The 18089-nt window shown below is 41.8% G+C and overlaps 1 protein-coding gene across 1 annotated transcript in view; it reads right to left on the reverse strand.

Annotated features, from left to right (window-relative positions):
• The window catches only part of LOC134477456 (zinc finger protein 709-like), a 30555-nt gene extending 12846 nt beyond the window's left edge, over positions 1–17709 (reverse strand). The window contains exon 1 of the mRNA XM_063255563.1: positions 17601–17709. Coding sequence (XP_063111633.1) covers positions 17601–17709 — 109 coding nt within the window. The remainder of the gene's footprint in view (positions 1–17600) is intronic.
• Positions 17710–18089: the final 380 nt, after the last annotated feature.

Consider the following 18089-nt stretch of genomic DNA (forward strand, 5'->3'; position numbering starts at 1 on the left):
AAAGGTTTTGGCTCAGACAGGACACTGTAGCCAGGAAAGCCACAACTGGAAGCAGGAAGCCCCATCTTACCCTGCCCCTAGGAAGTTACCTGTGACGCCATCTTCCCGCCCCTGGGAATTTACATATGGCGCCAAACCTAGGACCAATGGGCTACCTGTTTATCCCTAATGCCTGCCTTAGGTTCCACCCCAAACCGAGGCTATTTACAGGCCCCCACGCCACGTGTCTGCCGGAGAGATCGCCGGACGCCAGCGGTGGGGGTGCCGGTCATCTCGTTCCATGTTCTCAGAATAAAGGCCGCTTTTTATTTTACATTTCTCATCTTTTGTTAATATTTTTCATCTTTTGGAAATAACTCTATCACTAACATCGTTGCGAATAGAGGCCTCACATAAAAAAATTAAAGTTACTTTTTTCATTGCCAAGTATTTAATCCAGGGTTTCCCTAAAGCGCCTGCAGTCTCCTGCCAGGTGGAAACACAACTACGACTGGGGCCCCCAAGGAGGCATTCTGGGTTGGCAGTGTCTGAGGGGACAGAACTCTGGCAATGTCGAATGGTCCCTCCCTGAGCGAAGAACGAAAAGGACAGATGGTGATGCAGCAGCAACAGACCAGAAAGACCTCAGGGTCTACAGCTAAGCTGGGGGCTACAGCTTGCTAGACCAGGCTCTGTGCACTTTCTCCAAAAACGCACCGGACTGCATCCCATCCCCAGCTCGTGTCGCACAACATCACCATTGCCTGGCTTGAGGTTCGCCCAGGATGGTGCTAATGAAGCTCGCAGCCAGGAGAAATTGTAGAAAACCTGGTTTCATCAGCTGGGGGGATCCCACCAATGCAAACACTGAGTGCACTGTGGCGCCATGACACAGGAAATGCCTGTCCCTCGGCACACCTGATTGGTAGAGCGGACAGCTGCACCATCATCGCTGATTGGCTCCTGCTCCATTGCCAGCCAGCTGAGTTGAGAGTGACAAGAGGAACAAAGCTCTCCCAGCCTACGTGGACCTCAAAAGGAGACTGTAACCCTGGAACTTCTGGGCCCATCTCACCATGTCAATCTCCCCTCACTTTTGCATTAGTTGTGTTGGGCTTTACTCCTGTCTTTATAGAGCTGCCCTGGTTTTCTTGATGGACTCAATGGACTCTTCCTGACAGTGGGTCACAAGTGTGCTCAGAGGTCCCATGTCCTATGGAAGGGTCAATCCCCTGATGACACAAAACATCAGGAATCCACTTGTGCAGTAAGAATGGAATCCTGGGGAGGGGCTGCTGTTGTGTCCGAGGCAGTAATCTTCATTGCCTGGATTTTCAGTCTCTGTCTTGGTCTATTCATATCCATCCGACAAAATAAATATATGGCCCCTAACAGGAATACAATTATTGTCCAAACGAACAAATCAGACTTAAATGATAGGAGTACTGCAAAAGAGTAAAATGAAAGAAAACCAAACATTCCAATTCCCTCACATAAATTTAACATTTCATCCCGGATCACTAAAAAAAGCTTGAATCCTGAAGATAAACATAAGAGCAAAGCAAGAAGGCCAGAAAGACTTGTCGCAAGGCCAGAATGATTTGTTGCTGTTGTTTTTTTTCTAGAACAATTTCTGATAAAGAGGCTCATACTTGATCCACTTGATCACTTTATGGTAATGAGGCTGAAATATAAAAGCATTTTAGACTTCAAGCTTCCCCAACTCTTTAGGGGCCCATCATGGATTGAAATTTTTTACCTTTCAACATTTAAATACCTAGAAGAAAAATATTACTTGGAGTCAGGTGATACACTCTTGTTTGAAAATTGTTTGGCTTGAGAGATGTACTGAATATTAGTAAAGCATGCTTCTTGATGTGTGTGGTTGTGTCACGATGGTGTGACCTAAGGGAGCAGACTTGGACTCTGGTTGCAAAGGCTTGAAGATCCCACCCTGTGGGAAGTCTTAGAATGCAAAAACCATACTTAATGGGAGACTCTGATAAAGACTCCGAACACCAGAAAGCCACCTGAACTGCCTATCATGAGCTGGCTGTTATCTGACCCACTGAGTTCTAAGTTGGATATGCACAGCAAATCTGTCATTAAATGGGAATGGTACATATTCCATAGAGGTAGAGTGTATTTAGAGGATACAAGTAAGTTACTTATGCTTTGAGCTGAAGTATGTATGTATGTATGTATGTATAATTAAGATATCATATATTGAAATGCTTTCAGAATATGTACTTTTGAATGGATTTAATGCACTTTCAGTTTTACTTTTTGATATGTATATATTGAATATAAAAATCATTCTCTTTTATATTTCTACCAATAATGCATAAGGGCGTTTGTAAGAATTTTAAAACACAAAGAATAACAATCCTCTGGCAGATGTTTCAAGCATCTATTAATACACTAGCATTCGTATGTAATTTTGAACACTGTTTCCAGGTAAGCAATTTTTTACATAATGCATATGTGATGATATGTATGTGTATATATATATACATATATATATATATGTATATATTTTCATTCCTGCCAAAGATTTATTCTTCTCATATATGTCTACATAATACCTAAATGCAATTGCATAATTCATGATGTTGGTCACGAAGAATGTTTTTATACCAATGTATAAGGTACTGTCTCTTGCTACATGTCACTGCTGGTTTAGTTTCCTAACATCAGATTATACATAATCAACCTATATGTGTATAAGTAACATATATGATATTAAATAAATTTAAATATAACTTATTTGTAAAGATTCTTGGAATATCTGATCACACACCCTCTTGAGAAGTACTGCTTTTCCTTACAAAAGCCAATTACTCAGCTTTCTTGAACAATTTCTGTATTCCTCTTCCATTTGCTGGTTTTCCCAAGTCCTTCCTGAATTGTAGCCAAAGAAATACATTCACTATATCATTATATAAAAGTTAGCGGCTAGCAGTTATGATTCATTGTATAATGTTAACAGGACCGAGGTACTGTTCAAAATGTTTTCCTGTTCTATCTAATGAATCTGTACACATCTGAACGAACCACAGCTCTCCACGGAGTATATGAGAAGATGATGTCATCCTTACCTAGAGCATTCATAGTCATCAATTATTTGGGCTACTTTCAAGATTTATCTATTTGAAACACTCATATAAACATGAGTGTATATATATATGTATCACTGTGGGGTGATGCTTTTAATTCTTTTGTGGAGAGACTAAGAATGGGAATAGTGCGAAGAAATGTACCTTCAAAGTGTGTGTTCTGAGGTGCCTGACATAATATGTAAAGAGAAGGAACAATGGGGTTTAGGGGGAAGAAAGAACGGTCAAGTAAAAGGCTTAGGAAGACAAATAAGAAACACTTTTCTAAATAAAGAGGGGAAGAAAGTCTGAGAGGAAGCAAGGAGGACACACGAAAAGGAAGCAGCAAGATACACCATGCAGAGGTACAAAATCCCAAGATGAATGTTATCAGTATGCAGCAGTAAGAAAAGAAAGGTTTGTGACTAATATTAAAATATCAATGGAAAACCCAATATTCTTAGAGCAAGTATATGGATAATAAAATAGGATTCAAGTAGCTTATTAACTTATAGCATAGGTGCCAATGATCACACTGCAATCACACAAAACAAACCCTACCACTGTCTGAATTAATGAGGGAAAGCATATGTAGAATATATATGAAACACATTAAAATGAAGGTATCATAAAGTGATTAGGCACTAATTACAAAGGAAAACTTTAGCCAGGTCTGATGATAACTGCCTGCACTGCCAGCACTTGGGTGCCTGCTGTGCAAGGATTTCCATGAGTTTGATGACTGCCAGGAGTTCAAAGTTCTGCCCCAGCTTGGGGTAACTTCAAGTCAAGATTTAAAGTGAGACACTGAAAGAGACAAACCCCACTAAAGGCAACCTGAAATAAACTGTGCCACTTACAAGTCACTCCTTTGCTCTGTTCAAAAAATGACAACTGTATAGTGTAACAGAAGAATGACAGCTTTCACCACCTCGGGAGCAAGGTGATACCTGCAAAACGCACTTAACATAAAACACATTCATGTTACACCTTTGTTCCAGATTGTGACTCATACAGAGAATGACAAACGGATCTCAGGAAAGAAAGGCAGCACTGTATGGTTCCATTGTACACACAGCAGTGACTCGTGCTACAGCTCGTGTTAAAAACATCTGAAAGAAATCACATATGTTTCATTTATGTTCAGAGACAAACAGGTATGCATTTGGATATACAGATGGTATATTTTCTATTTTATATACAAAAATTCCACATTGAAAAGGGAAAGATAATCTGGAAACCTTAGGATGGTATAACCAAAAAAGAAGTCTTCTCAGCGAAACAAGTAGTCAGCAGAATTCGTGGGACAAATTAAAGTCTATGAAAGCCATGGGAAATAAATAAAACAAAACTAAAATATCTGCCATGTACAAAATACAAGGATTTCATAGAGAGAGTAAAGATCAATGACACAAATCTCTAAAAGATATAAGACACATCTAACTAAAAATAGTGAATATAGAAGAACACCACGTCCTGAGAAAAATCAAGGAAAACTGAGGTGTGGAAGAACACAGTCAGACTTACGCAAGGAGGGAGAACCCGATACCCTCTCCACACTCATCTCCTTTCCTTTAGAGTTTGCTAAAATCAACAGACCAGTAACTTCTTTCCAATGTCCAGAGAATGCATTGTGCTATTACACTTCTAGACCCACGATTAACATTAAGTATACCTGAAAAATGCTGAACCTCATGACCAATAGAGTTGATGAGAAAGTACTGTTTTCTTCATCCAGACATTAGCATTTGTGAAGGAGACAAAGAATTCCCAAAACATATCCCCGTGCATCTTGTATAATACTTCAACAAAATTCTATGAAGGGAAACTAAGACAACAGTATTTATGGAAAACTCACACACGGTAAACTGAGGAAACATCGCCAAAGAATGAGAGGGGTAAAATAAGACAAAAAATGGTTGAATCAAGTGGAGAGTTTACCACATCTAAACTCTTATCCATTGCCCAAAACAGAATGACGAAATGTTTCCAACGCACTAAGTATATTTATATTGTTTTAATATTAAATCTTGGCAAAATTTGAGAATAAATTTGACACACAATATTTAAATAACAAACTGTCAATATATATGAACATTTGTATAGATATTGAAATTTTAATGTCTGCACATTTATATTTATCCCAGCAAGAAGATTAGTTCATTATCAGTTGCACACTAACGCAAAAGAAACAACCACCGCTAATATTTTAAAACACCTGGGAAGTAACAAAAACCACTTTGAAATAACACAAGCCCAGAGGCAGTGGAGTAAGGCAGTGAAGTGTCTGAAATGTTAACTTCACAACAATGCTATGATCACTAGGCTGTCAACACAAACCTTGAATAATATTTTATCTTTTATTGTTTCCTTTCCTTTTCTTGTTTTGTTTGTTTTGTTTTGACATGGAGACTGGAACTCAGGACCTTGTAGTTGCCAGACAGGTACTGTGCAGCTGAGCTATGCTCCCTAATTCAAACTACTTTTTATCATCATAGTAAGGATATATTAATCTCAATAAATTCATTCCAAATGTTGAGAACCAAACATTTTGCTGATTACATTTTTAAGGACTAAACACCTTGCAAAACTACACTATGGTAACTTTGTGGGTATTTATATGACATCTGAGAAACATAGGAGAGGTAAACACAGCTCATTTCCTCACCTCCACAATGATTCTGTAGATATACATAGTTATAATTAAAAGCAAATAATCACACCTGAACATTTCTTTGTTTCTTCACATGTCATCAATATTACAGTTACTTTTAAACTATGAGCACCACAATCATACGGTGAGATCTTCAAAAGCATTTCTTACTTCTTCCTTGAGATAACTTGTATTTTGTTTTATTTTATTTTTTAATTTTGAAGGTAGTGAAATACAACAAAACAAGGCAGAATAAAGCCAGTCAAGACAATACAGTGAAACTGATACAAAACTTCACAGCAGAATACCGGGATAACAGTAATAGGTCCCATAATATAGTCTCATTATTGTCACAATAGTTGTCCATTCAATCAGGTATAGCAAAATCAAACCAAAAATGAACAGTATAAAGCCTATCAAACAGAATACTGAATAGAGCAATACAATTAATCAGAACAAAGCAAAAACAGTGAAAAAAGTATTTGCCTTCAAAAAGAAGATAGAAGGAAATCCCCCGTATTTGCTATATTGTATACAGTCATCCTCCTAAGAGATGCTCAGGTCTCTTGCTCCCAGTTGCTAAGAGCGGGAGGGGCGGGGGAGGACGGTGACAGGATGTTTGATTAACAGCCGCACGCACTGGTAGGCTCGCGGCTGCTTACCAGAGAAGCAAACAGGTTGCTTTCTTGCCCAGTGTCCTAAGTTCCAACATGGCTGGATCTCAGGAGGCACTGGCTGGTTCTATCCCTGGCTCATCTATGGCTGCTCGAGCCACAATTGCTTACCAGGGAGTCAAGTGGGTTGCTTTCTTCAACAACTTGTATTTTGAACAAGTAATTTAAAAGTACAAATGTAAGTAAAGTAGAATGCAAAGTAAAACTGGAAGGGAAGGTGTTGAGGAAGAACCCTCCTTCACTGTCCTTCATAAGGGAACCCACACTCAGAACGTTACACATATTCCCAAGCCAACACCCAATTCCCAGGGCCTCCACAGTCCAGGGTAGCTCAACCAAGACAGCGACCATGAAAAACAGGAAAAGTCAGGAAATTTAGATCTGGGCTCCTTTACATCATAGTCAGCCATCTTCACAGGATGAAACTGCTTTCTTGCCCAAGGTCTCAGTACTGAGCAGAGACAAGCACATGCAATCAGCTGAGGTTTGACCTTTGACTTTCCCCAGTGATTCTTTAGAAGTCAAGTGTATACTGTTTGCTGAGCACAACCAAAATCTACCAAAAAAAAAATTCTGTACACAAAATCAAAGCATACCCAAAACTCTCAAACTGCTCACAAAGGTAAAGCACAGTCCTGGCAGTGTTCCAACCAAAGACTGGTGTCCAAATCATAGATTCTGTCTTCCAGAATCTAGGTAGAATTTCACTTAAAAATTATACTGCACAAAGAACTAATCTCAGATTCATACATACTTGTGTAGAGCATCATGTTTCCAAGGAAGTCTTTCAGAGTGACCCCAACACATTGTCAATTAACATTTTCAACATTCTTGACATTAAAATGAATAACTGATGCTGTTTAACATAACCAAGCACTGTGATCACACTCTATAATCGTGCTTGGTGACCCACACCTGTGATCAAGCACTCTCGGAGACTGAGGGTAGAGGACACAGTGGCAAGCTCAGCCTGACCTCCACAGCAATACCCACTTTGAAAACTCAAAAATAATAAAACCTAAGATGTGGAAGGCTGGATGTCACTCAGAGTCAAAAGTCCCGAGGTTCAGTACCCAGGAACACATCCTTAGGGAAAAACCCTGGTTCTGGAGCAGATTTTCCTACCTTCCTTCATCCCCTCCTTTCCCACACTACACGAACTCTTCTGTTCCTTCCTTCCTACACAGGAAACCTGTTCATGCCTTCCACTGATACGCATACACGCCTGCACTTGGTACTTGGCACCCAATGCAAAAATCTATGTCATCAAAGTCCCAACCTCATTCAGTGTATACTTTTTAAAAAACACTGTCTTCAGTCAATAAACTATAGAAATTATGTGAGCACTGCTACTTTTCTCTCTGCTCTAAGACACGAATTATATGTATATATAAATATCCTACTCTAAGGGATTTAAAAATTTGAGTTTAAAAGGCACATTCTCATGAAAATTGTACTTTATGATATTACTTTCATCCTTCCTTATTTAAATTAGAAACATCATCAAGTTTTTCACATATTATAAAAGCTTAGTTGTTACTTTACTCATTTACTGCAATGCTTTGGATATCATAAAGGAGTTTTAGTATGGTCAATAAGGACCCCAACAATGGTTTTGATTATAGGCAATATTAAACGGTTGATAAATGTCATATGATTTGGAAATACACTTCACTGACTTTAAGATTCTGTGGAAGTGGTTGAAAATTTTGGAAAAGACCATCAGTAAAATGAAGCCCAGAGTAGACAGTACAAGTTATGTTTAAGATCTCATATTTAAACTTTAAACAAATTTAGGATAATTAGATAATCTCCACCTCCTAAGAACACATTCTGATGCTGAACTCAACTGTACCTGCATCCAGTGAGAGACAGGGCCCACAGAAACCATTCAGTTTTCACACTTTCAAGACACTTAGTGACACTGTAGATATAAACTAAAATATTCAGTGTGAGGCTGGGAGAAAAACAACACAGAACACAGCCCAGTCTCACCCACACAGAAACTTCACCTAAGTCAGGCAGCTTCCCTTAGCCCTCCTTCCCACTGCAAGCTCGGTAAGAGGTGGCACTGCAGGCAGTGAATGGGGAAACTGAGGGCTCTGGCCACAGTAAAATCACTTCTCTGCTACAGGACAGGGTGCTGAGTCCCTGGAAGAAGCCTCAGCCCCATCCTGAGGGTCAGATCTAACATGCACCAGAGAGTGTAGATGCAGTGTGGCCCAAATCCTGCCAAAGCTGGTTCTGGTCATTTTCAATGAGAGCGTATGGATGCAACAGATACATACTATTGTATCTTACCATTTGGTCCTGCAAAATCACCTGCTTGGAGACTGAGGTCTGCCATCTCCTTCCACGCAACCCATCAGTAGGAGCCACAGAGTGAGCCAGCATGAGTCAGCTTGGGAGTCGCTCAGTAACACTTCGTGAGCTCCAACTTAGCTCCCTGTTAAGGAGGATTGTAGTCTCTGTCAGCAGATCTGAGCTGACCCTTCATTCAGCCTAAACTTTACTTCACTGCTGCAAGGCTGCCCACGTTCTGCCTACTGAGCCAGAAGGACAACAAAGATTATACACTATCTGACTGACTGGAGCCCAGATGACAGACTGCAAACAAAACTCTTCTAAGCTCAGGGTACTTCTCATGATATTGACTTGAAGTAATCCATCGGATCCCTGAGGTTTGCAGATCTGCTTGTGTCTACTTTCTGTACTCTATGATCTATTTACTTTTGCTGATGATGGGATTCCACATCTGTCACTGCATGTTCACATTCAATGACACATGGGGGACAACCACCTAGCCCAATGAAGATTCTAGGTCCATACAATGGCAGCACGTCTAAGAACAGGAGGAAAGCAAACTGTCAGAGGGCAGCAAACTGAACAACAACTACCTCCATGTTAGATAAACTTGGCCCTTTCTCCGTGTATTGATATGTACAAAGCTCACTAGGTTATTTCTTTGTCCTTTCAATTGGCTTTAAGCAATGTACATTGGGTTAGCTGAGGAGCTGACATGTAAGCTCTGAAGCAAAGTGACAGGTCAGTGTTACCCTACCCAGTGAATCCCCAAATATGTGACCGATCCCAGTAAGATGGAGAACCATGCTCCATACTATCAGCAGGGACCAAGTCTCAGAAAAGAAGCTATACCTGCCTAGGACAAAAAGGACTGTACATCAGAACTGAAGCAGGGACCCCTAACTATTAGAAACTACTTCAAATGTGCTATGTAGATTACTCTCTCTGCATTTCTTGCCCTCTGCATATTGCAGAGGTGATCTCAGACCTCCTACCTAGCTCAGCTCAGGGTAGTCCTGTCAGTCATGTAGTTCCCTCTACTCTTTCTGTCACCCATCCTGAGCCATTCCCTCACAGAGATTAATAAAACTCGGGAAGGGCTCTGGGCCAAGGACTTTGTTCTGGTGACCCACCATCTACAAAATGGAAAACACAAATGAATGGACAGATTCCTAGATACATATGAACTATCAACGCTGAATGAAGGCACAAACATTCTAAATGGCCCAACATCAGTTAATGAAATTGAATTTGAAATTAAAAAGTCCTAACAACAAAGAAATGCCCAGAACCTGATGCATACATACACAGCAGAGTTCCCCAAGAAATTTAGGAACCAGGGAGTCAGAGAGGGAGTTACATGGTGGGTATGTTGCAAGACTGCAACTTAACTGGCAATTACACAAGTTTTCCCGAAAGAGAACAAGTTATAAAGACACATTAAGTAATAAATTCACCACATTTTGGGCTTCCGAGCTTTTAACAGGACCAAGGCTGAACTTTCTGCCTAGCAAGAAATGCAGACCTTCCCTACTAACAGAAGTTGCACCCATGCCTAAGCTCCTGAGTTTCCAGGAATTTAAATGCAAAATAAGCAGTGTTTCTCTAAAATCTCTTTCTTTTATAAACAGTGTGTGCTAATGAACTGTTACACTGCCCGAATTTAGAGCAGTAGTTTTAAATCCTGAGAGGCATGTCTGTTAGGTTCCTACCAAACAATTGAGTATATTTTATTGTGCTCCATTTATCTGTAATTAACTCTGATTTCATGGCTACAGTGATACTCACTACGGACACTTCCAAAAATCAAACAGGTATCCTACTTCTTATTTCCAAGATGAGACTCTGAGAGGCTCACCAGCACTGTGACTCAACAGGAGGCCTCCAACCTCATGTTCAGTTCAACTTCCCTATTTCCTTCTCTTCCCCAAATGAATTTCCTGCTCTTCTTCCGCAGGTGCGCCAAAGATCCTCCTCCAATCCTCTCCCGACACCGAGATCCAGTCACCGCCCGGAGTCCAACTCCCTAGAAGTAGATTCCCAGCTTCCACTGTCCCAGGGTCCTGGGCATCTTCTGCAACCCTCCCGCGCAGGCAATGAAGGATTTTCCTTATCTCTGTTTCTCAACTGCGCCTAAAAACCCTACAAATTTTTTGGTTCAGAAAATCATTCCAAGAAGTTGTTAGAGCACGAGCTCTGTTCGTGCAGCAACCATAACAAGCAGAGGTCTCGTTTAAGAAATTTCAATGATGATTTTTTCACTGCTGAGCGTGAAACACCTTCGTTTCCAAAGCTCCTGCTAGGCAGACTGCTGGAGAACAATCTGTGCCCAGGAATGACAAAGAGTGTATCCTGGGTTGGCTGGGTGTGGTGTAATATTACTGTAATTACAGCAGTTGGGAGGCTGCGATTTCAAGCCAGCTCAGGTTACATAGTGAGTTTAGGATCAATCTAAAGTGCATAGTGGGGCTGGAGATTTAGCTCAGCGGCATAAGCGCCTGCCTTGCAAGCAGGCAGTCCTGAGTCCGATGCTTCGTACCGATAAAAACGAAAAAGATCAAAACAAAAACAAGTGCATAGTAAGACGCTGTCTCAAAAACACAAAATAAAAGACGAATAGCAGTGTATGCTGGACCCAGAACTCTTCGCGCCTGAGCAGAGTTACAGATGAAGATGCAGCACCAGAAAATGGCCAGCCCCAGTGTCCCGAGCTCAGCAGGGAGGCTGTGGATCTCCAGGGCTGTTTCTCACCATTTACATCTCAAACGCACCCCATTCCATCCCCACCTCCGTCCCACAACGTCACCATTGCGTGGCTTAAGAGTTTCCAAGGATCCTTCGAGTGCACCATGCAGCAAGTAGAATTCACACAATAATACCAGTAGTTTAACAAGAAAAATAAAGAGAAGAAACACGGTCTAGACAACTGCACCTTCTCAGCAAGGCACTCACAACGCTCACTGCGCGGCCCTGACACAGGAAATGCCCGCTCCTTGGCCCCATCTGATTGGGTAATTCAGGCAGCCCGCCCTCGTCGCTGATTGGCTCCTGCTTCACGGCCACTCAGCGGAGCTGAGAAGGAAGGGAGAAACAAACTTAAGATCAAGGTTGGCCTCCCTTAATAGTTTGTAACCCAGGAAATTGTGGACTAGTGGCTTTCCTTAGGAGACAGTCTCACCTCCCCTGAGGAACGCTTGCATTTAAGGGCTTTACTCTTGGCTTTTCAGAGCTGCTGTAGTTTCCTTAATGGACTCAGTGAATTCTTCCTAAAAATGGGTCACAGATGTGCCCAAAAGGTTCCAAGGTTATTGTCCTATGGAAGAATCCCGCCCCTGATGATGGAAAATATCAGGAGGCCAGTTCAGGATAAAATGGAACAGAGCGAGGCTCTGCTGTTAGGAATGAGGCAGTCAATTTCATTGCTAAGACTTTCGCACTGTCTCTCAATTTGAGTTGCCTAATAGCAATACTCTGCAAAAAAGTAAAAATGAAAAGAAGGCAAGCATCTAACTCCCTCAGACAACATTCACAGTTATCCATGCTCATAGCAAATACTTCAATTCTAAAGATAAATATTTTCCAGCATTTGATTCACCTGAGCACTTATCCATGATGATTCTGGGTTACAAAAGGACTTTTAACTGTAAGTTCCCCATGTCCCCAGGTGTGACTCATCATCACAAGTTGGAATTCTCCACCTTTTAACGTTAATATTCCTTGAAAAAAAATACGTAGAGTTAGGCGATACACGCGTGTACTAGCTTGTTTTGCTTGACAGATATATGGTATATTACTAAAGCGCACTTCTTGATGAGTCTGCTGAGGCATGATAGCATCACTTGAGGGAGGGACCAAATCTGGAGGCTTGCTCCTTCCTCTCAGCCTGATTCCCTTCTCTCTGTACCCTGGGTCTCTGAAAGCTAGTATCATTGTCCTGTACTTATATTTACTATGAAACTTGTGCATTTGAAATGTTCAAACCAAGACTACAGTCTCAGAAATGATGAGACAAAATAAACTTTTTCATTTACTCTTTTTTTTCCTACTGAAAATCGAACTGTGCATTTCATGCTTGACAGTCAGGTGCTGAGCTGCTGAGTTCTATTCCTGGCCTCTTAATTTGCTTTTTATGTCAGGATTTTTTCCTTGTGACAAGAGTAACAACCATGAAAAGTTAATACAATTCCTACTAGGTATCTATTATCAATAAACTTTCAATTACATCAATTCTCTCCTCAGAAAACTATACAATTGAGTTTTTCTGTATGAATACTCTGTATGAACTGATTTTATTCACATGCACATATTTTAGTTTGACTGCTTCAATTCTTTGCACATCACCATGAATTTGTCCTTTTACAATCTATATAAGCAGAAATAATTCACCACATACAGACATCTGGCCCTGAACACATGCTTAATACCAATGCGTGGCTTCAGACACCTGGTATCTCGTTTCAAAGTATTACACAAGTTAATGATGGTTTAATTATTAGCTACCAGTTAAACTCCTAGGTAGTAACTCAAAAAATCCCATGAAGAATATCCACAATGATATGAAGTTACATATGACAATGATTTCTGGGAAAATACTCTAAAAATCTGACTACATTCACATGATGTAACATTCTAATGCTTCCATCTGCACATACCCTCCCCCCAGATATACAAGCTGTCTCGTCTATCTGTAAATTGACTCTACATGTCCTCATTTTACTCAAATCATCAATATATGTTTCAGAGCTCATTCATATACGATCACATCCAGCTATCTTCTTCTACTCTTTGACATGATATTTCAGCATGACTAAAGTTTGATGAACACTTGGATTATCTTATGACTTTATTTTAGTCTGTCATGCTAGATGTAAGAGAATTTTTCATCTTGAACTATGAGAAGCTGAAGCCACAAAATAGCTGTGTCCATAGTTATTCCTGTCTCACTGCATGCATAATATTTCTAAATCACATGACCATGAAACTCATAGTGGTGGCTTCATGAGAAGATTTTAAAAAGGACAAGTTGTTGTGAGATTATAAAATAAGGCAGTGTGAATTGCACTGGTTTAGTGAATGGGGTGGCATTTTACTGGTATTAGTTTGAATGAAGAAAGGAATTTTTCAAGCAATGTTAAAACTGTGTGGCGCAGCTGCAGCTGGAGATGGATCATGATCTAGGCAGGAGCAAGGCCAGCCTCAAGACAGCAGAGTGACTGAGGAAAGTCTCACGAATGAGCTGCTCTAGGTTCAAGCACACTGGGCACCTCAGGCAAGTCTTGGGGATAAGCTCTTGGGGGAAAGGGTTTCACGTGGTATTCCATCTCCCACGTGTATCAATAAACATGAAGCAGCCATTGGAACTCTCCTCCCACTCCTCTTTCTTCTCCTTTACTTTCTTCCCCTTCAGAACAGAGGGATCCACTTTGCCTCTGTTTTCTGTATTCCTCTTGTTCTTTTTTCTCCATCCTCTCAGTGCCCTCACCCTGGAATCTTTGAGAGCTGTGCAGAATGTGGCATTTGGCACCTGAACTGGGACCCAGGGAATGAGGAAATGCATAGGAAAGCAGGTAAAAGGAGCCCTCTAGGTATGCTGCACAGAGAAATAGGTTCCAGAGAAGTCAAAGAGAGAAATAGTCTTAAGAGAAGCCACAGAGGGAAACAGACTTAAAAGAAACTAGGAGAGAGGTAGGCTTCACAAAATCTGAAGAAAGAAATAGGCTCCAGAGAAGCCAAAAAATAGAGATGAACTCACTAGTGTGAGAGAGAAAAATGGGTTTAGCATGGTGTTGCCCATATATTTTTCTTTTTTTGGCCTTTTTTTTTTTGTCTTTTTCATTTTTATTGGTACTGGGGATTGAACTCACGACTGCTCACTTGCAAGGCAGGCACTTATGCCTCTGAGCTAAATCCCCAGCCCCGCCTATATATTTTTCATCCACATGTGCATTCCCATTCTTAGGTCAGTGAGGCTAGAAAAATCAGCATTGGTTAAAATGGTTCTGAACAGTTTACAAATGAGATTATTTCTCTAATTTGCTGCAGAGTTTTTGTTGTTGTGTTTTTAGGGGGCGGGTTGGGGAGGGTTTGTACTGGAAATTGAACTCAGGAGTTTGTGTTCTCCAGAAAGGTAGTTACACTTCTGAGTTAAATCCCTGGCCGTTATAATGGATTTCAATATGATATTAAATGATACAAATTCTTCCCTTTGCCCATTGCAAGATTCCATAATGTCAGTAATGTGGTGTCCCTTGGGGGCTTTGTCCCTTGATTGAATGTTGCATTCCTGAGATTAATCGCACCACCTTGAGGAACCTGACTCTCTATGATTGGTATAGCATGAACAAGCTTCATGGGCATCTTCCCAGCCTCCATACTCATTACCTCTCAGGAACAGCAGCAGAAATATTCACAAATGCTGGCTTTTCCATTTATGTAAAAAAAATAATCAATGAATGCTAGCATGAAAGATTTGTGGGAACTGGACACTCTGCCCATTATGCTATTTCTTGTGTCCAGTCTCTTAATGTGCTCCTGGCTAAAAAAGTCAACATTTCTAACCAATGTAACCATTATACTTGTGATAGCTCGGATCCCGGAATAAAATCCAAGGAAGCAAGAAATTAAAATTTAGGGAGCAATGGCTTTATTTTAGGCCAGGCCTGGTGAAGCAGCCTCCGGGAGCCAATATGGAAGACTGCGCACCTTACAGCTAAAGGGTTGGAGTTTTAAGCCAAAAACCTGCAAAGCTATCGACCTATTTCAGATAACATTCTTAGTACATTCTGTTGCTCTCTGGTTTAACATTTTCCCACGCCGGCACACCTTGCAGAAACATGGGGAATGTGTTGGCGGGTTTTACAAGAAGCTGAAACTTAAGTCTTTACTGGAAATGAAATTTTAATCTATATTGAAACAGCGCATACAGGACAGGAAGGAGATGTATTGGTTAACGCTAGGCCACAACATGAACCGTCCCACGGATCGGTTCGTGGGCCTCACCTGGAGAAGGGATGGGGATGGAGGGCTGGGCAAGAGAAAAGAGAGATGGAGCCAGGTTGAGATTCCAATAGAGTCTCATTTATTCAGGAAGTGTACATGGCTTATATAGAGTCACAGGGGACGTGGCCTTACAGGATAGGCTGGCTTGGATCTTGTTATTTGTTGTGGGCTATCAGACCCGCAGGAAGTCATTTGTAGGTAAGCGGAAGTGATGTCAACAGGAGGGGATTATGGGAGATGTAGGCTGAAGCGGGAAGTTGCTTACGTCATGTGCACTGTAGGCAAGGGGAGGATCATGGGAAATGTTGGCTGACACACAAAATGCCCTCAAGTGGGAGGGGCAGGGCAGCAGCAGCCATTCTGAGCCGCTCCCTATATCTCTTCCCTTATTATTATATGCTATTTAGGAATATGACAGGCCCTGGGAGGACAGCGCCTGTCTTGGGTCAAGGACTCCTCATATGAACCCAATCAACCTTACCCATCATGGGCCTGCAGGACAGCTATTGGTCCTTGGCCTGTCTTAGGTGGTGGATGGCATAACATATGTGTCCTAGTTGCCCATCTCTGGCTGCCTGTCCAGTGCCTCAGGGCATTTAGGCCACAGTATCATGTGGGCCGTCAGTGGGTGTTCTTTCCTGATAAGTTTGTTGTTCTGCCGTTTCTAACCGGTGGTAATGTACCTGAATGGGCTTTGCCATAAATGTGTCAATCCTGTTATTAACATTATTAATGAGTGTCATGATCCTCTGAAAAATACAAGGTCCTACAGTAAGCAGTAACAGCAAGGCGGCTAGGGGTCCCAAGAGGGGGGCAATGAAGAGACCCCCGAGGGGGTGGTTTCTCCAAGGCACTCTTTTTCTCTCTCTTTGAGACGCTCTCTTAGTTTATTCATGGACTCTTTGACAACTCCTGAGTGGTTGGCATAAAAACAACATTCTTCCTTGAGGGCAGCACATAAGCCACCCTCCTTCATAAATAGGAGGTCTAGCCCTCTTCTATTTTGTAGGACTACCTCAAATAGAGTTGTCAGGGATGCCTGTAGAGCCGTCACAGATGTTTCTATTTCTTTTCAATCTTGATCTACTGCTGCCTATAATTGAGCTAGGCAATTATTTCCCAACACTAGAGCTGTAGTCCCTGTTCATATTCCTGTTGCTACTCCTAACCCCAGTAATACAGCTAAGGTGAGTGTCACAGGTTCTCTCTTATACATATAGCCGGTCTGCAATGCCTGGAGGTAGTAGTCTCCTGGGTGGAAGGTTATGGGAGGAAGAACCTGTACAAGAACACAAAAATCTGTATACTTGTTAAAAACATCGGTTGCTATGCAGGGTGAGAGGCCGGAATTGCAGGCCCAAGACGTCCCTGGGGGTGGAATAAGGTAATTATTTGGCTTGAACTCAGAATGAAGCTGGGCACAGAGTCATGCTGCCAATGATGGTGGATGGCTGGAGTCCCCAAGACAAGTCCCTCTACCTGAGACGTCAGGGAGAGTCAGCTTATGATGATTGCCCCAGTCACAGGCAGATGAGCTAAGAGAACTGGTAAATGTTAAGTTGAGGGCCTTTCCTTCATAATATAGGAGAGGAGCATCCAAGCATAACCAACAGGATTGGGTGAGATCAGGTTGGGTATGATTTAAAGCCGCAAAGGCCCCCAGAATCAGGTTGTACAAATTAGAGTGTGGAGCAAAGGTGGGACTTAAAGGTTCTGGAGCAGCTGGGGAAGTGTGGAGAGAGCTTAGAGAGGGGCCGGTGGTCGTTAATGGGGGTCAGGTCACCACTTGACTACGAGGCCTATGGCTGTTGAGTGGGATGAGCACCGGATTTGGGCCCACTTTCACAGCAGGTAAGGGTAGTAGTTCTTTTTTTATGAGAATAAGACCGCCCCTACCTGGGCCAGATTCATGATATCGCATTCCCCAAGTGCGCCCTGTCAGCCAGCCAGTTTCCTCAGGGGTGGTAATGGTTATGTCTATCATATCACAAATTCGGACTTTCATGCTCTCGTACCAGGAGGGAGAATGGGTGGAGCGCCACAGTGGGCAACAGCCTAATGGCCCCCACTTTACTTTAAGATGTTTATCAGGTATGTCGGGGTCCCATCCTGTGGCAGCTGTTTCACAGCCCCAGTAGGAACAATAATAATGTCCTGGGGAATTACAATGTGATCTGCCTCCTACTGCAGCAGGACAAAAATATACTGGCAATGTATTTTGGCACTGGGGATTAATGGATACAAGGGCACAAGACTGGACCTGAAAATTTGGGCTTCCTGATCCTACCCAGGTTGCAACCTCTGTTTCATCATTCCAACGCATGATTGACCACTTCCAAGGTTGATGGGGATTGTCAGCTTGTTGGGGAGCCGTTGTGCACAGGT

Source organism: Cavia porcellus, unplaced genomic scaffold (genome assembly GCF_034190915.1).
Source record: "Cavia porcellus strain 051 isolate PalLab524CR breed Dunkin Hartley unplaced genomic scaffold, mCavPor4.1 scaffold_8, whole genome shotgun sequence".
In the NCBI taxonomy this organism is placed as follows: domain Eukaryota; kingdom Metazoa; phylum Chordata; class Mammalia; order Rodentia; family Caviidae; genus Cavia; species Cavia porcellus.